The sequence below is a fragment of the Haematobia irritans genome, chromosome 5 (assembly GCF_050003625.1).
Source record: "Haematobia irritans isolate KBUSLIRL chromosome 5, ASM5000362v1, whole genome shotgun sequence".
NCBI lineage: Eukaryota > Metazoa > Arthropoda > Insecta > Diptera > Muscidae > Haematobia > Haematobia irritans.
Genome location: NC_134401.1, coordinates 50,044,606 through 50,063,926, shown reverse-complemented (window position 1 = coordinate 50,063,926; position 19,321 = coordinate 50,044,606). Strand labels below are relative to the sequence as shown.

Sequence of the window (19,321 nt, the reverse complement as noted above, 5' to 3'; positions counted from 1 at the left end):
AATACATACATTTAAATATCACTCGATTTGGACAGAATTTGATAGACTTTTACAAAATCTATAGACTCAAAATTTAAGTTGGCTAATGCACTAGGGTGGAACACAAATTAGTAAAAAACATATGGGAAACATTTAAATCTGAAGCAAATTTAAGGAAACTTCCCAAAAGTTTATTTATGATTTATCGCTCGATATATATGTATTAGAAGTTTAGGAAAATTAGTCATTTTTACAACTTTTCGATTTAACAAGGAAAATATTGGTATTTTGACAATTTTTGTCGAAATCAGAAAAACATATATGTGGGAGCTATATCTAAATCTGAACCGATTTCAATCAAATTTGGCACACATGACTATATTACTAATTATACTCCTAGGCAAAATTTCAACCAAATTGGGCCAAAACTCTGGCTTCTGGGGCCATATAAGTCCATATCGGGCGAAAAATATATATGGAAGCTATATCTAAATCTGAACCGATTTCAATCAAATTTGGCACACATGACTATACTACCAATTGTACTTCTTGTGCAAAATTTCAAGCTAATCGCGATAAAACTCTGGCTTCTGGGTCCATATAAGTGCATATCGGGCGAAAGATATATATGGGAGCTATATCTAAATGTGAATCGATTTCAACCAAATTTGGCACACATAGCTATAGCGCTAAATCTACTCCCTGTGCAAAATTTCAAGCAAATTGGGCCAAAACTCTGGCTTTTAGGACCATATTAGTCCATATCGGGCGAAAGATATATATGGGAGCTATATCTAAATCTGAACCGATTTCAATCAAATTTTGCAAACTTGACTATACTAGTAAGTGTTACGTTTGTACAAAATTTCAAGCAAATCGGTATAAAACTCTGGCTGCTGGGTCCATATTAGTGCATATCGGGCGAAAGATATATATGAGAGCTATATCTAAATCTGAACCGATTTCTTCCAAAATCAATAGGGTTCTTTTCTGACCCAAATTAGGAACATGTGCCAAATTTGAAGGCGATTGGACTTAAATTGCGACCTAGACTTTGATCACAAAAATGTGTTCGCAGCCAGACGGACGGACGGACGGACAGACAGACGGGCATGGTTATATCGACACAGGGACCCACCCTGAGCATTATTGCCAAAGACACCATGTGTCTATCTCGTCTCCATATGCACTAACTTATAATACCCTGTTCCACAGTGTGGCGCAGGGTATAAATATTGGACTTATTTAAATTGCATAACATTTTGCAAATCTGCATTTATGATTTATAGGTCGATATATACGAATTGGAGTATAGGTAAATTTGAATCATATTTGCTACATTTAAATCTGGACGAATTTCAACTAAATTTGGCATGCATAGTAAAAATGTTATTTCCATTCCCTATGCACAATTTTAAGTAAATCGGAGGGAAATTTTTATCTACGGTTGTCATATGACTGTAAATTGGATGACAGATATATATGGGAGCTATATCTAAATCTGAACCAATTTCATCCAAATTCGGTGTGCATATTTATAATGTTAATTCTAATCCCTGTGCAAAGTTGCACTTAAATCGGAACAAAATATTGGCCTATGGGGTTATAGGAGAGTAAATCGGGCGATAGCTATATATGAGAGCTATATCTGAATCTGAACCGATTTGACTGATATTCGGCAAAATTTACGAGGATCACAACATATTAGATTATACGAAATCGGAAAAAGATCGGTTGATAAATACGTCATTTATGACCAGATCGGTTCTAAATATATATGGCAGCTATATCTAAATCTGAACCGATTATTTCCAAAATCAATAAGGATCGTCTTTGAGTCGAAAAAGAGCCCTATACCAAATTTGAAATCGATCGGACTTAAACAGCGAGTTGGACTTTGCACGCAAAAATACATCAACAGACAGACAGACGGACAGACAGGCAGATGAACATCGCTAAATCGACTCAGAATTTAATTCTAATCCGATCGTTATACTAAAAGATGGGTCTATGACTATTCCTTCTCGGCGTTACATACAAACGCACAAATTTAATTTACCCTGTACCACGATAGTTGTGAAGGGTATAAAAATCTTACATATACATTTTTATTAACACAACATGTTTGGCTACATAATGTAAATAGTTTCCTCAAGAATACAAGACAAATTTTTAGAACTTTGTTATGTCATAATTAAAAAAAAAAAAAACAAGTATATACGGCCGTAAGTTCGGCCAAGCCGAAGCTTATGTACCCTCCACCATGGATTGCGTAGAAACTTCTTCTAAACACTGCCATCCACAATCGAATTACTTGAGTTGCGGTAACGCTTGCCGATGGCAAGGTATCTTAAAACCTCCTAACACCGTCTTCTAAATTGTAAGTAAGTCCATATGTGATATATATTAAATTAAAAAAGACCGATTAAATACGCGTAAAATTCAGTTTGACGAAATGTTCTATAGAAATAAAATTTTGACAAAATTTTCTATAGAAATAAAACTTTACCAAAATTTTTTATAGAAATAAAATTTTGACAAAATTTTCTATAGAAAAAAAAATGGACAAACTTTTCTATAGAAAAAAAATTTTGACAAAATTTTCTATAGAAATAAAAATTTGACAAAATTTTCTATAGAAATAAAATGTTGGTCGGTAATTTTTGGCTCGAGTGGCAACCATGATTATGAACCCATGTGGACCAATTTTTGTGTAATTGGGGATCGGCTATATAACTATAGACCGATATGAACCAATTTTGGTATGGTTGTTAACGGCCATATAGTAACACCACGTTCCACATTTGAACCGAAACGGATGATTAAATACGCATATAATTCAGTTTGACAAAATTTTCTATAGAAATAAAATTTTGACAAAATTTTCTATAGAAATAAAACTTAAAAAAAAAAATTTAAGAAATAAAATTTTGACAAAATTTTCTATAGAAAAACAAATTTTGACAAAATTTTCTATAGAAATAAAACTTTAACAAATTTTTTTATAGAAATAAAATTTTGACAAAATTTTCTATAGGAAAAAAAAATTTGACAAAATTTTCTATAGAAAAAAAATTTGACAAAATATTCTATAGAAATAAAAATTTGACAAATTTTTCTATAGAAATAAAATGTTGGTCGGTAATTTTTGGCTCGAGTGGCAGCCATGATTATGAACCGATGTGGACCAATTTTTGTGTAATTGGGGATCGGCTATATAACTATAGACCGATATGAACCAATTTTGGTATGGTTGTTAACGGCCATATACTAACACCACGTTCCAAATTTGAACCGGATCGGATGAATTTTGCTCCTCCAAGAGGCTTCGGAGGTCAAATCTGGAGAACGGTTTATATGGGGGCTATATATAATTATAGACCGATATGGACCAATTCTGGCACGGTTGTTAGATACCATATACTAACATCATGTTCCAAATTTCAACCGGGTCGGATGAAATGTGCTTTTCTTAGAGGCTCCGCAAGCCAAATCTGGTCCGTTTATATTGGGGATATACGTAAAATTGGACCGATATGGCCCAATAACAACTACTTGTGCCAAGTTTCAAGTCGATAGCTTGTTTCGGTCGGAAGTTAGCGTGATTTCAACAGACGGACGGACGGACATGCTTAGATCGACTCAGAATTTCACCACGACCCACAATATATATATACTTTATGGGGTCTTAGAGCAATATTTCGATGTGTTACAAACGGAATGACAAAGTTAATATACCCCCATCCTATGGTGGAGGGTATAAAAATAAAAATATTGGAAGGTCAATTCTATTCTCCTCTTATTGGAAAACACTTAACATTTATTATTGAGCAGATCACTGCGAAGCGAAGCTTTGTTTTAAGAAATCTCTTGAATGATGGATGGCATTCTAGGAATTTTCCTTCTATTGGTCTCTTTTTAATCCAAATGCAAATACGGAATTAATCATGATGTGAATCTGCTATTGATCACTGCCTCATAGAAAACGAAATAATTCGAAATCCATGCATCACAAAAAAGTTTCGAAATACTTCATTTGAAATCATATAGCATATCCCTTTTCTCCCTATATTTTAAACATTTAGATCTTCAATTGTTTGCCTTTTTACTAGCCATATCCCCGAAGTAGTACCCTAATTAATATTAAAAATAAAGTAAAAAAAAAATCAGCAAAGTGAAATTTTCTTTATCATAAAAAAATTTTAGTTTTTAGTAAATTTTATGAATTTAATTTTTTTGGCTATGGAATATGGTTTCTCCAAGACAATAAAAAAATATTTTTAAATAATAAGTAAAAATTATATAAAAAATATCTGTAGGTCGATTTTATTCTCCTTAATATACAAGTACTTGTGTTATACCACTTATAATAAATTGGATGCTTTAAACACAAAACTTAAAAAGCTTAAATTTTAAGTATAGTTTTTTTTTATCCACTTTCAATCTAATCTAATTTTGTTACTTGGTTTTTGTTAAAACTACTACAACTTTCTAGTTAAACCTATGCCTTATACAGTTGCAGTTGTAATTTTTTTTTCAATTTGTTATTTTGTTTCTTTTCGTTTACTCTTTTTAAAACAAAAAAAAAAAACCCAATCCACTTGAAAATCTATTATAACAAAATAATTTACACTGTCTCTATCTGTTTTTGTATTTGTATGTGTTTATATATGATTTGTTTTCTTTTTACAATTGTTTTTTGTATTATTTTTGTAGGAGCCTCTTACAATATATTGATGAGGAACTGAAACTAAGGTAACTACCCAACAAACAATTTTCCAACATAAACGAAAACCAAAACAAACAAAAAAAAAACCAACAAACCAAACCGAAATCACCATAAAAACATGAGTAGACCTCTAACTCTATAAACGGAAGAACACAAGAAATGTTCCCTTGAACTACATTAAATATTCTTCACATATACACAAAGGGGAGAGAGTGAGAGCGAGAGAGACTAACACAAAGACATGTTAAACTAAACGCCTCTTGTTTACAATAGACACTTTAAAAGCGGATGTCTTATTCTTCTAACAATTTCTCACATATATTTCACTATCATCATTAAACTCCGTCATTACCACACCACCACCACTACTACTACTACTACCACTTCAGTTCAATAAAAGCCCTTACCAACACAACATTCAATTACATTATGTACTCCTTCTCATCTCGTCTAACTCCTGTGGATCCTTAACACAGCAAACACCACCCGTGGATTTTGGTTTTACTTTAAGAAAACTCATTTTTAAAAATCATGTCTTATCTAATGCTTAAGTTTCAGTATCATTAGATTTTAGCCAAGTAGCTTCCCTGATTCTCTCTAGCCACTCTAACCCCCCCTTTTTTTCACCCTAGCCCCATTTTCTTTTCAATCATCTATTGTAATGCTTGCTTTTATGTCCTTTTTATTTCTTTGGTTGTGGTAAACATTCTGTCTTGCTTTCAGTTTTCATTTATTCTTGTGGACAAGCTTTAGCTGGATTTGTCAGTGCTACAAATTCCTTGTTTTTTCTTGGTTTTATTTCGTAAACAGAAATCTGTAATCTAACCCTTGCGAAGCGTAAACATTGCAAGAGTAAACCTCCATTTTAATATATTTTATCAACGTGAGATATTTATTTTTTTTTTATATTATTAAACTTTTCTTCATTTATCACTATCATTTGAAAATTATTTCACACTTTTCATCCTTCCCACAAAATTACACTGAAAATAGAAAATTAAACAAGTAAGAATGAACTTGAAGTTCAGTCGAAGCGACTACGTGGTGTACCCTACTGCATTAGAGTATTAAAAAGAAGTTTTTGTTACAAATTATTAGAAGTTTTTTAACCTGTAAGTGTATTAGTCCAAAATTTTACAAACTTGAGTATTAGTACTTACGTGTGACTCCTCGATAGACGCTTCCATAGTCTTTATGATATCAATGGAGAAGAAGTACGATAAGAGTATATTGCCAAGCATACAACGGATTAACATCAACAAAGACGTTGAATACAACATGGTAGTACACATGATTCCTATAGAGATACAAGCATAGTTGTCATTCGGGCCAAAGAACATCCAAATAAAAAATATTGTTTTCCACTTTTTTTTCAATGTTTTGGAGTTATTGGGAAACAATTTTTCTTCGAAAGAAATGATTTATTATTTTATTTTAGATTTTTTTTATTATTTTATAATCACTCGTAATAGCGACAATGTATTTGGATACATCCCTTGAATTATAAATGTGTCGAAGTTTTAAATTTAACAGCTTTCACCAACAAGGGAAGAACTTATCCACAATGGACTTTTATAATATGACCTAAAACGAGAATTGAAATTTAGTAAAAATTTTATTTCTATAGAACAATTTGTCAAAATTTCATTTATATAGATTTTTTTTCTATACGAAATTTTATCAAAATGCTATTCCTATAGAAAAATTGGTCAAAATTTTAATCCTAACAAAATTTTGTCAAAATTCTATTACTATAGAAAATTTTGTCAAAATGTTATTTATATAGAAAATGTTGTCAAAATTTTAATTCCATAGAAAATTTTGTCAAAATTTTATTTCTATACAAAATTTTGTCAAAATTTTATTTTTATAGAACAATTTGTCAAAATTTCATATTTATAGAAAATTTTATTTTAATAGAAAATTTTATTTTAATAGAAAATTTTATTTTCTATACGAAATTTTAACAAAATGTTATTCCTTTTTGTCATTTTTGTCAAAACTCTATTTCTATCGAAAATTTTGTCAAAATTTTGTTTCTATAAAAAATTTTGTCAAAATTTAGTTTCTATAGAAAATTTAACCAAAATTTTATTTCTATAGAAAATTTTGTCAAATTTTTATTTCTTAGAAAATTTTGTCAAAATTTTATTTCTATAGATATTTATTTTTTCAAAATTTTATTTCTATAGAAAATTTTGTCAATATTTAATTTTTATACAAAATTTTATTTTCTATACGAAATTTTATGAAAATGTTATTCCAAGTTAAATAAATTTTAATCCTAAAAAAAATTTTGTCAAAATTCTATTTCTATAGAAAATTTTGTCAACATTTGATTTCTATAAAAAATTTTGTCAAATTTTTTTTTCTACAGAAAATTTTGTCAAAATTTTATTTCTATAGAAAATTTTGTAAAAATTTTATTTCTATAGAAAATTTTGTCAGACTTTTGTCGAAATTTTATTTCATATTTGTTGTTTTGATCTCATCTTAAAAACCAATGCGTTGACTACACTACAAGAGTAGCTTAAACAATGTTTGTCAAATTTATTTCGATTTATTTCGGCAAAAGCCGACTATCATAAACCTTTTTTCGGAAGGTTCACTTTGGGTTTGGTGAACTACCAGAATTTGTTCTGATAATTGGTTGATAGTATTGCTGCAAGTATAGGATGATGATGAAGAATGTGGTAATTCCTATAGAAAATTTTGTCAAAAATTTCTATAGGAATTTCTATAGAAAATTTTGTCAAACTTTTATTTCTATGGAAAATTTTGTCAGAATTTTGTCAAAATTTTATTTCATATTTGTTGTTTTGATCTCATCTTAAAAACCAGTACGTTGACTAAACTAAAAGAGTAGCTTAAACAAAGGTTTATAATAGTCGGCAAAAGCCGACTATTATAAACCTTTTTTCAGAAAGTTCAAGTGTGGTTCACTTTGGGTTTGGTGAACTATCATAATTTGCTCTGATAATTGGTTGATAGTTTTGCTGCAAGTAGAGGATGCTGATGAGGAATGTGGTAATTCCTAAACGTGCTTCCATCCAACCATCTTGCAGTCTATAGGACTTTGCCCAAATAAATTTGACAAACATTCTTTTCCTCTATTGGTTAAGCTACTCTTGCAATGATTTTTAAGCTGAGATCAACACAAAAAATATGATTGAAGTACAAACCAACAATAATAAAAAAAAAAACAAAAACAAAATTTTATTTCTATAGACAATTTTGTCAAAATTTTATTTTTTTTTTTTGGCGTTAATGTTTTTCATTACTTTTTATTGAAATATTGCTGTTCTCGGATATTTCGATACACCATCGGTGATCATCTTCAGCGAGATATTATATTTTACAAAGTAATAGACTTTCTCCTTACAATGCTCATGTCTAGCTGTAAGGAGAATGTCTATTACTTTGTAAAATATAATATCTCGCTGGAGATGATCACCGATGGTGTATCGAAATATCCGAGAACAGCAATATTTCAATAAAAAGTAATGAAAAACATTAACACCAGCATTTTTCATTAGTCCATGACCTCAAGCTAGAGGTGTGCACGTGACACGAAATTGTCGTGACTTACGAAAATTTTCGTGATTCGTGCGTGAGTCGTGAGTCACGCTCATGACAAGTGTGCGTGAGTAACGAATTACACTCACGAAAATATTCCTGCTCACCAACATAAAACGCTTAAGAGTTAAATTCAATTACAAGTTTAGTGACATCTGGGAAGTTAAGATTTTAATAACACTCTTGATTTTAATAATGCTCATGTTTTCAGATACTTCGGTAAAGTAAATTAATCATAAAATTATTCGTGAGTCACGATATTTTAATTGTGTCACGACATTTTTCGTGAGTCACGACATTTAAAAGATTTTCGTGCGTGAGTGTGCGTGAGTACAAATTTTTTTTTCGTGAGCGTGCGTGAACGTGAGTCCTACCAAAAAATATCGTGCGTGAGTGTGCGTGAATAAGATTTCTCTGTCGTGAGTGTGCGTGAGCGTGAGAAAAATATTACTCACGTGCACACCTCTACCTCAAGCCAAACAAATAATCCCAAAATTGTAAAATTCCAAAGGTCAACAAACAAAACTAAACAAAATTTTATTTCTATAGAAAATTTTATCAAAATTTTATTTCTATAGAAAATTTTGTCAAAATTGAAATCCTAGAGAAAATTTGTAAAAATTTTTATAGAGAAAATTTTATAAAAAAAATTGTAGGGAAAATTTTTTCAAAATAGAAATTTTTTTCAAAATTTAATGTCTATAGAAAATTGTATCACAATTTTATTTCTATTTCTATAGAAAATTTTGTCAAAATTTTGTTTATATAGAAAATTTTGTCAAAATTTTATTTCTATACAAAATTTGGTCAAAATTTATGTAGATAAATTTCAATTTCCTAAAAAAAATTTGTAAAAATTTTTTAAAATTGTTTTTATATATAAAATGTTGTCCAAGTTTTATTCCTTGAAAAGATTTTGTCAAAATTTAATATCTATAGAAAATTTTATCACAATTTTATTACTATAGAGAATTTTGTATTATAGAAAATTTTGTCAAAATTCTATTTCTATAGAAATTTTTTTCAAAATTTTATTTATATAGAAAATTTTGTCAAAATTTTATTCCTATAGAAGATTTTGTCAAAATTTTATTTCTATAGAAGATGTTGTCAACATTTCTGTAGAGAAAATTTTGTCAAAATTTTATTTCTATATAAAATGTTGTCAAAGTTTTATTCCTTGAGAAGATTTTGTCTAAATTTAATGTCTGTAGAAAATTTTATCACAATTTTATTACTATAGAAATTTTTGTTAAAATTTTATATCTATAGAAAATTTTGTCAAAATTTTATTTCTATAGAAAATTTTGTCAAATCTTTTTTTCTATAGATGAAGAAGCTGATATCGCTTCTGAATAACGGCCTCATCTATAGGAGTTCTGCAGGTGTTGCAATGACAAATACCTCCGCCTGAAAAATGCTGCATCCGCGGAGACGGTTCACCGGTCGCTGTCCACTCAGCCGACTGTCGATTGGACTCAGGAGTGTAGTAATGGAGCCATGTTTCATCCATTGTCACATATCGACGGAAAAACTCGGGTGTATTACGAGTTAACAGCTGCAAACAACGCTCAGAATCATCAACACGTTGTTGTTTTTGGTCAAATGTGAGCTCGCGCGGCACCCATTTTGCACAGAGCTTCCGCATATCCAAATATTGATGAATGATATGACCATCACGTTCCTTTGATATATTTAAGGCCTCTGCTATCTCCATCAACTTCATTTTATGGTCATTCAAAATCATTTTGTGGATTTTTTTTTATGTTTTCGTCGGTAACCACCTCTTTCGGGCGTCCACTGCGTTCACCGTCGTCCGTGCTCATTTCACCACGCTTGAATTTTGCATACCAATCAATTATTGTTGATTTCCCTGGGGCAGAGTCCGGAAACTCATTATCAAGCCAAGTTTTTGCTTCCACCGTATTTTTTCCCTTCAGAAAACAGTATTTTATCAAAACACGAAATTCCTTTTTTCCGTTTTTTTCACAATAACAAAAGTTGCTTCACAAAAGACGCTCTATCTCACAAACTAATTGACTTACAGACGTCAAATTTTGACACGAATCATTTGAAGGTTGGTACTATATAAAAATAATATGCATTTAATACTAGCGACGCCATCTATGTGTCAGACCGGGGACTTATCAGCCAACCTGTTACATGACGAGTCGCCATATATACTGTCTTTTTATGTTGCAACAAGTTCTGTGTGTCGGCAATCCGCGTTCCTTATCGCATCCAGACACTTCAGACTCGTGAGTATCACCTCAGCTGTTTTCCTGATATGCAGATCAAGTAGGCACTCTACCATCAGTAACTCCAGAGCTGCGGTGGCCGTTGTTCTCGTTGCATCTGTCATAAATAAGAGCCGTCCCATTTATTCCAAAGAAGAGGAATTTGACTACTTGTGTTCACATACCTTTGAATGTTTGCTTGCCTTAGAGTGACTAAAATACGTGATCAGAGTGAGCCTACAATAAAGCTGACTAGTTCATGCAGTGTGGTCTCAAGGCTAAATATCTGGTAGCATCTACAGAGTCGAAAGAACGTATGAGGATAACCAAATTGCTTTGAAAACCTTCGCACCCGATTGAAAAGATTTCAAAGGATGCCGTCGTAGTAGATCTGCACTTCGAGAGCAATCTCAAATAAATGTTACTTCCAAGATAAATATCTATCTAGTCTTAAGAAGCAATAAGGATAACTTTCCTGCTTCAGGTATGAAAACAACTTTTGTTTGCTTCCACTTTCCTGCAATATACGATAAGTTGACAACGTCAGATCGAAGCATTGTGGTTATGAGACGACGACTCCCAAACCATACCTTAACCTTCAGATCTTAACCCATTTTCTCAGTGTTCGCCATTAGGTTATGTTATCATAATGGACTGAATAGTCTAAGTGAGCCTGAAACTTAATCGGGCTGCAATTTTACCTAACCTAACTTACATAACTTCTTAAATAAATATTGTTTTGAAATCGATATACAATTTATTAAAACGTCTCAAAACACCCTTGGATCCCACTCAACCTTTATTAGAACAATATTCCTCTCTCTGTATATTCTATTTGCATATCCAACCCTAAAATTTTAAATATCTGCAGATAAGTTGCAACATTTGTCTCAGTTTCATTATCATTATCACCAGCATAAGAATCTTCATAGTCGCCATGTTCAGCAACAATCCTTTTCCTCTCTCCTCACAAAATCTGTTTAATTTTTGTTTTTAATTTCTATCATTCAACATAGGTTTGTCTATCTCCCCTTACTAACAATAACTCAGTTTTTTGCTTTTCATATGTTTAATGGATTTCTTTTTTACACATATAACTCTTTTAATTTAAAACAAAATAATGAGAGCTTTTTATAATAGAAATGTTGATGTTTTTTTCACATGAAATATATATATTTTTTTTGGTTTATTTAAAATTATATACAATCATTGATATCCTTATCACTATCACAATTGTTCTTTGCTTAATAAATGAAAGTAACTGTGTCTATCTGCATTTGCATCTTTATTAATGGGGCGTAGCATACCATATTGGATTGAGTATTTATTTGCATTATAAGCTTAATTATTATTTGTTGTTATTATAGCGCACACATAATATTATTTATTCGTTTTCACATACATATTTTTTTCATTTAATTTATCTGAATGCTTTAGCTACAAAGTGTGAAAATATTTAAGGTTAATTTACACATTAATGCAGAAGATTATTAAATGGTATGGAAATTAATTAAATATTTATGGAGAGAAATTAAAAAATAATATATATAATAAATATAATAAAAAGTCCTAGTCAGGCCAGGCGACCTTTAACTCGGCCAAGCAGAACTAAAGATTTCCTATGCAGAAACCTTCAGCCAGGCTGAATTAAATTTTTTCCTATAGAAATTAAGTAAAGTTTTCCTATAACCAGGCTAAACTACGTTTCGAAAGTTTCATTCATGCAGGCTGAATTAAAGTTTTTCAATAAACATTTTCATTCAGCCTAGCTGAATTAAAATCTTTCTATAGAAACTTTCATTAAATTAAAGTGTTCATTTTTTTCAGCCAGGCTGAATTAAAAATTTCCTTTTATTCAGCCAGACTGAATTAAAGTTTTCCTATGGAAACTTTCATTCAGCTAGGCTGAATTAAAAATTTCCTATAGAAGTTTCCATTAAATTAGGGGTTTCCAATAGAAACTTTCATTCAGATAGGCTGAATCAAATTTTTCCGTCAGGCTGAATTAAATTTTCCTATAACCAGGCTAAACTACGTTTCATTCAGCTTCCACACGAACACTTTCAAAATAAGAAGTTATCGATCGCGTACTAAAATAATGCGAACTATTACAGTCACGATCGAAACTTGAGACAAAAATAATCTACCAACATTTGGAGAAAATCTTACCAAAAACAAAATATTATTTTACAATTTTTTTTTCTTCAGAAAGTTTTGTCAAAATTTTATTTCTTCAGAAAATTTTGTCCTTTTTTTTTTCTTTTGGAAAATGTTGTCAAAATTTTTATTTATTTGTATAGAAAATTTTTGCAAAATTTTATTTCTTTAGAAAGTTTTGTCAAAATTTTATTTCTATGGAAAAATTTTTCACATTTTTGTTTCTATAGAAAATTTTGTCAAAATTTTATTTCTATATAAATTTGTGTCAAAATTTTATTTCTATATAAATTTGTGTCAAAATTTTATTTCCAAAAAATATTTTGTCAAAATTTTATTTCTATAGGAAAATTTGTCAAAATATTATTTCTATAGACAATTTTGTTAAAATTTTATTTCCAAAAAATATTTAGTCAAAATTTTATTTTATTTTTTGTCAAAATTTTATTTCTATAGAAAAATTTTGCAAAATTTTATTTCTTTAGAAAGTTTTGTCAAAATTTTATTTCTACAGAAAATTTTGTCAAATTTTTTTCTTTTGGAAAATATTGTCAAAATTTTTATTTTATTTGTTGTCAACATTTTATTTCTATAGAAAATGTTGCCAAAATTTTATTTCTATATATAAAATTTTGTAAAAATTGTATTTGTTGTTGTTTTTTTATTTCAGCTTAAACCCATACATTGACTAAACTACAAGTGTAGCTTAACCAACAGAGGAAAAGAATGTTTGTTAAATTTATTTGGACAAAGCCCTATAGACTGTAATTTTATTTCTATAGAAAATTTTGTAAAAATTTTATTTCTATAGAAATTTTTGTCAAAATTTTATTTCCAAAAAATATTTTGTCAAGCTACACCTGGTTAAGCTAAACTTGTAGTTTAGTCAATGCATGGTTCTAAGCTGAAATCAAAAACAACAATAATGATTGAAGAGAAACCAAAAATAACAAACAAACCGAATGAAGATAGAGGAAGCACGCTCAAAAACAAATCCAGCCAACTACATTCAAATCGATGATTTGAGTTTGGTAAAGGAAAAGATATATGCTTGCAAGTTTGTTTAGGCAGTAGCCGACTATCAAACCTTTTTTCGGAAGGTTCAAGTGTAGTTCACCTTGGGTAGAGTGAATTACCCGAATTTATTCTGATACTTGGTTGATGGTTTTGCTGCAAGTAGATGGTGCTGATGAGGAATGTGGTAATTCCAAAACAGCTGTACATCCAACCATTTTGCAGTCTATAGCGCTTTGCCCAAATAAATTTGACAAGCATACTTTTCCTCTTTTGGTTAAGCTACACTTGTAGTTTAGGCAATTCCTGGTTTTAAGCTGAAATTAAAAACAACAATAAAATTTTATTTCTATAGAAAATTGTGTCAAAATTTTATTTCTATAGAAAATTGTGTCAAAATTTTATTTCTATAGAAAATTTTGTAAAAATTTTATTTTCTTTAAAATTTAGAAATTCTTGACAATGAACTTACAATGGAATTTTTGTTGAAATTTATTTATAGTACTTTTTCGCTCAAAAATACCTTTTTTGTACTTTCTTAAAAATTGTATTTTCATCTAGAAACCTTCATTTAGTCACACTGAATTGAAAGGTTTTCTAAAGGGTGATACGGTCAAAATTTGGTCAAGGGAAAACGCGTGTAAATCGGTGAAATCGTTTATTTAAAAAATCAAATTAAATTTCTTTTTCAAGTTCAATTAGTATAAAATTCAGGAAAAATATTCAGTTAGGCTTTCGCTTTTCCAAATGCGAATTGCCGGGCCTCACGCTTGACACCTGATCAGATCAGATTTTGTACAGCCACCTTCTTCGCCGCAGAAAGCCAGTTTTCCTTGAACTGCTGCTCGTCCTTAGCAGTTTTTTTGGTCTTCTTTAGGTTCCGCTTGACAATAGCCCAGTATTTCTCAATTGGGCGGTTTCTTGTCCTTGGGAACCACCTGCCTTATTACCGTAATGGCAAGATGCCAAATCCGGCCAAAACAGTACGGAACAACCGTGTTTCTTCAGGAAAGGCAGCAGATGTTTATTCAAACACTCTTTCACGTAAATTTCTTGGTTGACAGTCCCGGAAGCTATGAAAAAGCTGCTTTTCAAGCCACAGGTACAGATGGCTTGCCAAACCAGACACTTTAATTACATTTGTAACGGTTGATTTGGCAACTTTTAGCGATTTTGCCAGCTTTGCGTGCGAGTAGCTCGGATTTTCGCGATGCGCGAGCAAAATTTTGATACGCTGCTCTTCTTGCTTGGACGGCATTTTGACAACTGAAGAGTTAATTCCAAAATAGGAGCAACATTCTACACACACACACACCATCAAAATGAGGGGTGTTCAGGGTTTTTAATGCAAAATTGAAAGAAATACGTCAAGTTTATATTGACCAAATTTTGACCGTATCACCCTTTATGGAAACTTTCATTCAGCCAAGCTAAATTATGTTTTCCTATAACCATGCTGAATTAAGTTTTCCTATTGGAATTATCATTCAACCAGGCTGAATTAAAGTTTTCCTGTAGAAACTTTCATTTAGCCAGACTGAATTAAAGTTTTCCTATAGAAACTTTCATTCAGCCAAGCTGAAATTAAATTTTGATACGCTGCTCTTCTTCCTTGGACGGCATTTTGACAACTGAAGAGTGAATTCCAAAATAGGAGCAACATTCTACACACACACACACCTTCAAAATGAGGGGTGTTCAGGTTTTTTTAATGCAAAATTGAAAGAAATACGTCAAGTTCATATTGACCAAATGTTGACCGTATCACCCTTTATGGAAACTTTCATTCAGCCAAGCTAAATTATTTTTTCCTATAACCATGCTGAATTAAGTTTTCCTATTGGAATTATCATTCAACCAGGCTGAATTAAAGTTTTCCTGTAGAAACTTTCATTTAGCCAGACTGAATTAAAGTTTTCCTATAGAAACTTTCATTCAGCCAAACTGAAATTAAATTTTCTTATAGAATCTTTCATTCAGTAAGACTGAATTAAGGTTTTCCTGTAGAAACTTTCATTCAGCCAGACTGAATTAAAGTTTCCTCATAGTAATGTTCATTCAGAAAGGCTGAATTAAAGTTTTCCTATAGAAACTTTCATTCAGCCAGTTTCCCATAGAAAGATTCATTCAGAAAGGCTGAATTAAAGTTTCCTCACAGAAACTTTCATCCAGCCACACTGAATTAAAGTTTTCCTATAGAAACTTTTATTCATCGTGGCTGAATTAAAGTTTTCGCATAGAAACTTTCATTCCACTAGTCGGAATTAAAGTTTGCCATAGAAATGTTCATTCCGAAAGGCTGAATCAAAGTTTTCCTATAGAAGCTTTCATTCAGACAGGCTGAATTAAAGTTTTCCTATAGAAACTTTCATTCAGCTAGGCTGAATTAAAGTTTTTCTACAGAAACCTTCATTGTGCCACATTTGTGTACATAAACAATGTATTTAATAGATCGCAAAACTCTTGAAAAAATTACTTAAAAAAAAAAAAATACTTTAAAATAAAAACTGTATTTTCCATCCCTTTTTCCTATAGAAACTTTCATTCAGCCAGGCTTAACTAAAGTTTTTCTATATAGGGAACTTTATTCAGCTAGACTGAATTAAAGTTCTGATCTAGAAACCTTAATTTAGCCAGGCTAAATTATGTTTTCCTATAACCAAGCTGAATTAAGTTTTCCTATTGGAATTTTCATTCAACCAGGCTGAATTAAAGTTTTCATGTAGAAACTTTCATTTAGCCAGACTGAATTAAAGTTTTCCTATAGAAACTTTCATTCAGCCAGGCTGAATTAAAGTTTTCCTATAGAAACTTTCATTCAGCCAGGCTGAATTAAAGTTTTCCTATTGAAATTTTCATTCAACTAGGCTGAGTTAAAGTTTTCCTATAGAAACTTTCATTCAGCCAGGCTGAATTAAAGTTTTCCTGTAGAAACTTTCATTCAGCCAAGCTGAATTAAAGTTTTCCTATAGAAACTTTCATTCAGCCAAGCTGAATAAAAGTTTTCCTATAGAAACTTTCATTCAGCCAAGCTGAATTAAAGTTTTCCTATAGAAACTTTGATTCAGCCAAGCTGAATTAAGGTGTTTGTTAAAGAAACCTTCATTCAGCCCGGCTAAATTAAAGTTTTCCTACAGAAATCTTCATTCTGCCACATTTGTATACTTCATCATTGTTTTTTATCAATCGCAGAACTCTTGAAAAAAATTACTTTCTTTGAGTATTATTTTCTTTTTTTCCCCTGTATTTTATGCTGATATATTCCAAAGCAATATTTTGCATACATTTCTCATTTGAATTTTACTGAGAATGTTACAGACAGGCAGCATCATGTTTTGTATTTTCATATCACAATGGTTTTTTGCTGATGTATGACATGGCACGATGCCGTGTCAATTCTTTCCCTTTGGGCGTGCATCACATACATATTTCAAATAAAGCCAAAGAAAACAAAAAAAAAGCAATTTTTGCTTGTCAGGTGTAAGAGTATAAACAACTCTTTGCTATAGAAAATATATATGGTTTAAAATTAAAGACATATTGGAAGCATAGCTTTCACTCTTTATTATGTTATGGCATATCACACGTAATGAATAATGGGAGGGATATTATAGCTTCTTGTTCTAAAACCTTTAAAATTTTGTTGTGTGATTTCGTTGCTAATGATATTAAATACGTTCTCATAGTTTTATCTTACCACAATCTCTTTGAGATGTCCTCAAATTATAAAATATTTATTTTTCTATATTATTTCCTTCTCCCTTTGAGAATATCTAAATCTCAATTAGTTCTCAAATCATTGTAATTTCTTTTGTCAACGATTTGCTTTTGTTATTAAATCTCATAATATTTTACACTCTATGCCTAGATAATGGAATTTATAATCTCTTAGTCTACTACATGTAACATAATACTGTTTAAAAGAAATCCTGATTTATGTAGGTGTTACAATTTTCCAACACTACTGGTGTTGCACCTGACAAGTAAATGACAAAGTAGGATTCTTGTAACAAAACATGTTTTTGGTTGGCTTTGCAAACATAATAATTCTATAGGAAATTGTAGGAAAATTTCAAATTTGTAATGTTTAATCCAATAGCAAACTGTTATAATAGGATGTATCGAAATTTTAAGCTTCACCACATGCAGACAAGGAATATGATCACCTCAAACATGTTTCAAGAGCAAAATGTTATTTTTGTTTTGTGACCATGTAATATGTTTGTCACTAAAATGTTATTTTCTCGTCAAATATAACCTGCTTGCCGAAATCAGATACATGATTTCCGAGAAAATAACATGGTTGCGAAAACCATGTTACATGGTCACCACCCAAAAATAACATTTTGCTCTTAAAACATCATCGTATGCACCCAGAGAAGGAATATGTTCTCTGGGTGCATACGATGATGTTCCTCCCAAAGTATATACTTTTTGAGATAAATTTTGCATCTTTTCCAGGGTGTGAAATGAATGTTTTTTTTTTTATTTTTATTGTCTGGCTAATTGCACCTTTCCTCACATCTTTCACGCAGAGAAGAAACATGATTGTCACAATCATAATCGAAGAGCAAAATAATATGATAGGAGCTATTTTTGCGGCGACCATGTAATATTTTCACCTGCAACCATGTTGGCTCAATGGACATGGTTCTAAGAAAAATAAAATTGTCCTCATCTAAAATATTATTATATTGATAATAAGAATTTTGTTTCCATTAAAAGGCAATGGTCACGGTCTAAAATGTTATGGTATTGTCAAAAATGGTTTTCTTCCAGTTAAAAGAACATGGTCACAACCTAAAATGTTTTGATCATTATGAAAAAACTTTTTTCGTCGTCGAAAAAAGGACGCCACTTGAGAAAAGAAAACACAAAATTAACTTTATTTATTTGTTTTTCTTTACTTATAAACTAATTCATTGTTTTTTTTTTTGTATTTATAATGTCGTGCAAGCAAACATCATATATTTTTACACACTCTATTTTGGTTCAATTTCAACAATAAGTAATCATTCCATATTTACTTCGTGCCCATCAAATGTACCAACGCAGACATCATGTAACTGCAAATAAAAATAAATTATACCATATATCAAAATGCAGAACAAAAATCAGGTACATTTTTTCAATTACACTTTCCTTTTTTGTGTTCACATAAAACCACGTGCCTCTTCTGAATAAATAAATTAACATAAAACAAAACACAGTAATTCCGTATTCTTCGTCCATTCCAAGCAACAATCAACACTCGACTGACGCGCAAAATTAAAATCGTGTGTACCTATTCAATGTTTTTATAAAATCATTTTCGCTGCAACAAAATTAAAAAAAATAAAATGGTCACGAAAACAATGTAATTGATTGGTATGCAAAATTCAAGCGTGGTGAAATGAGCACGGAGGACGGTGAACGCAGTGGACGCCCGAAAGAGGTGGTTACCGACGAAACCATCAAAAAAATCCACAAAATGATTCTGAATGATCGTAAAATGAAGTTGATCGAGATAGAAGAGGCCTTAAAGATATCAAAGGAACGTGTTGGTCATATCATTCATCAATATTTGGCTATGCGGAAGCTCTGTGTAAAATGGGTGCCGCGCGATCTCACCTCTGACCAAAAACAACAA

General features: G+C 30.9%; 1 protein-coding gene across 14 annotated transcripts in view; it reads left to right on the top strand.

Annotated features, from left to right (window-relative positions):
• Positions 1 to 19,321, top strand: part of hppy (MAP4K3-like protein hppy) — a 654,429-nt gene that overhangs the window by 611,059 nt on the left and 24,049 nt on the right. For 11 of the 14 annotated variants that reach the window (XM_075313444.1, XM_075313441.1, XM_075313443.1 and 8 more), the window contains one exon: positions 4,696 to 4,734. The exons of the other annotated variants lie outside the window; for them this stretch is intronic. In XM_075313444.1, coding sequence (XP_075169559.1) covers positions 4,696 to 4,734 — 39 coding nt within the window. The remainder of the gene's footprint in view (positions 1 to 4,695; positions 4,735 to 19,321) is intronic. 14 annotated transcript variants of the gene reach the window in all.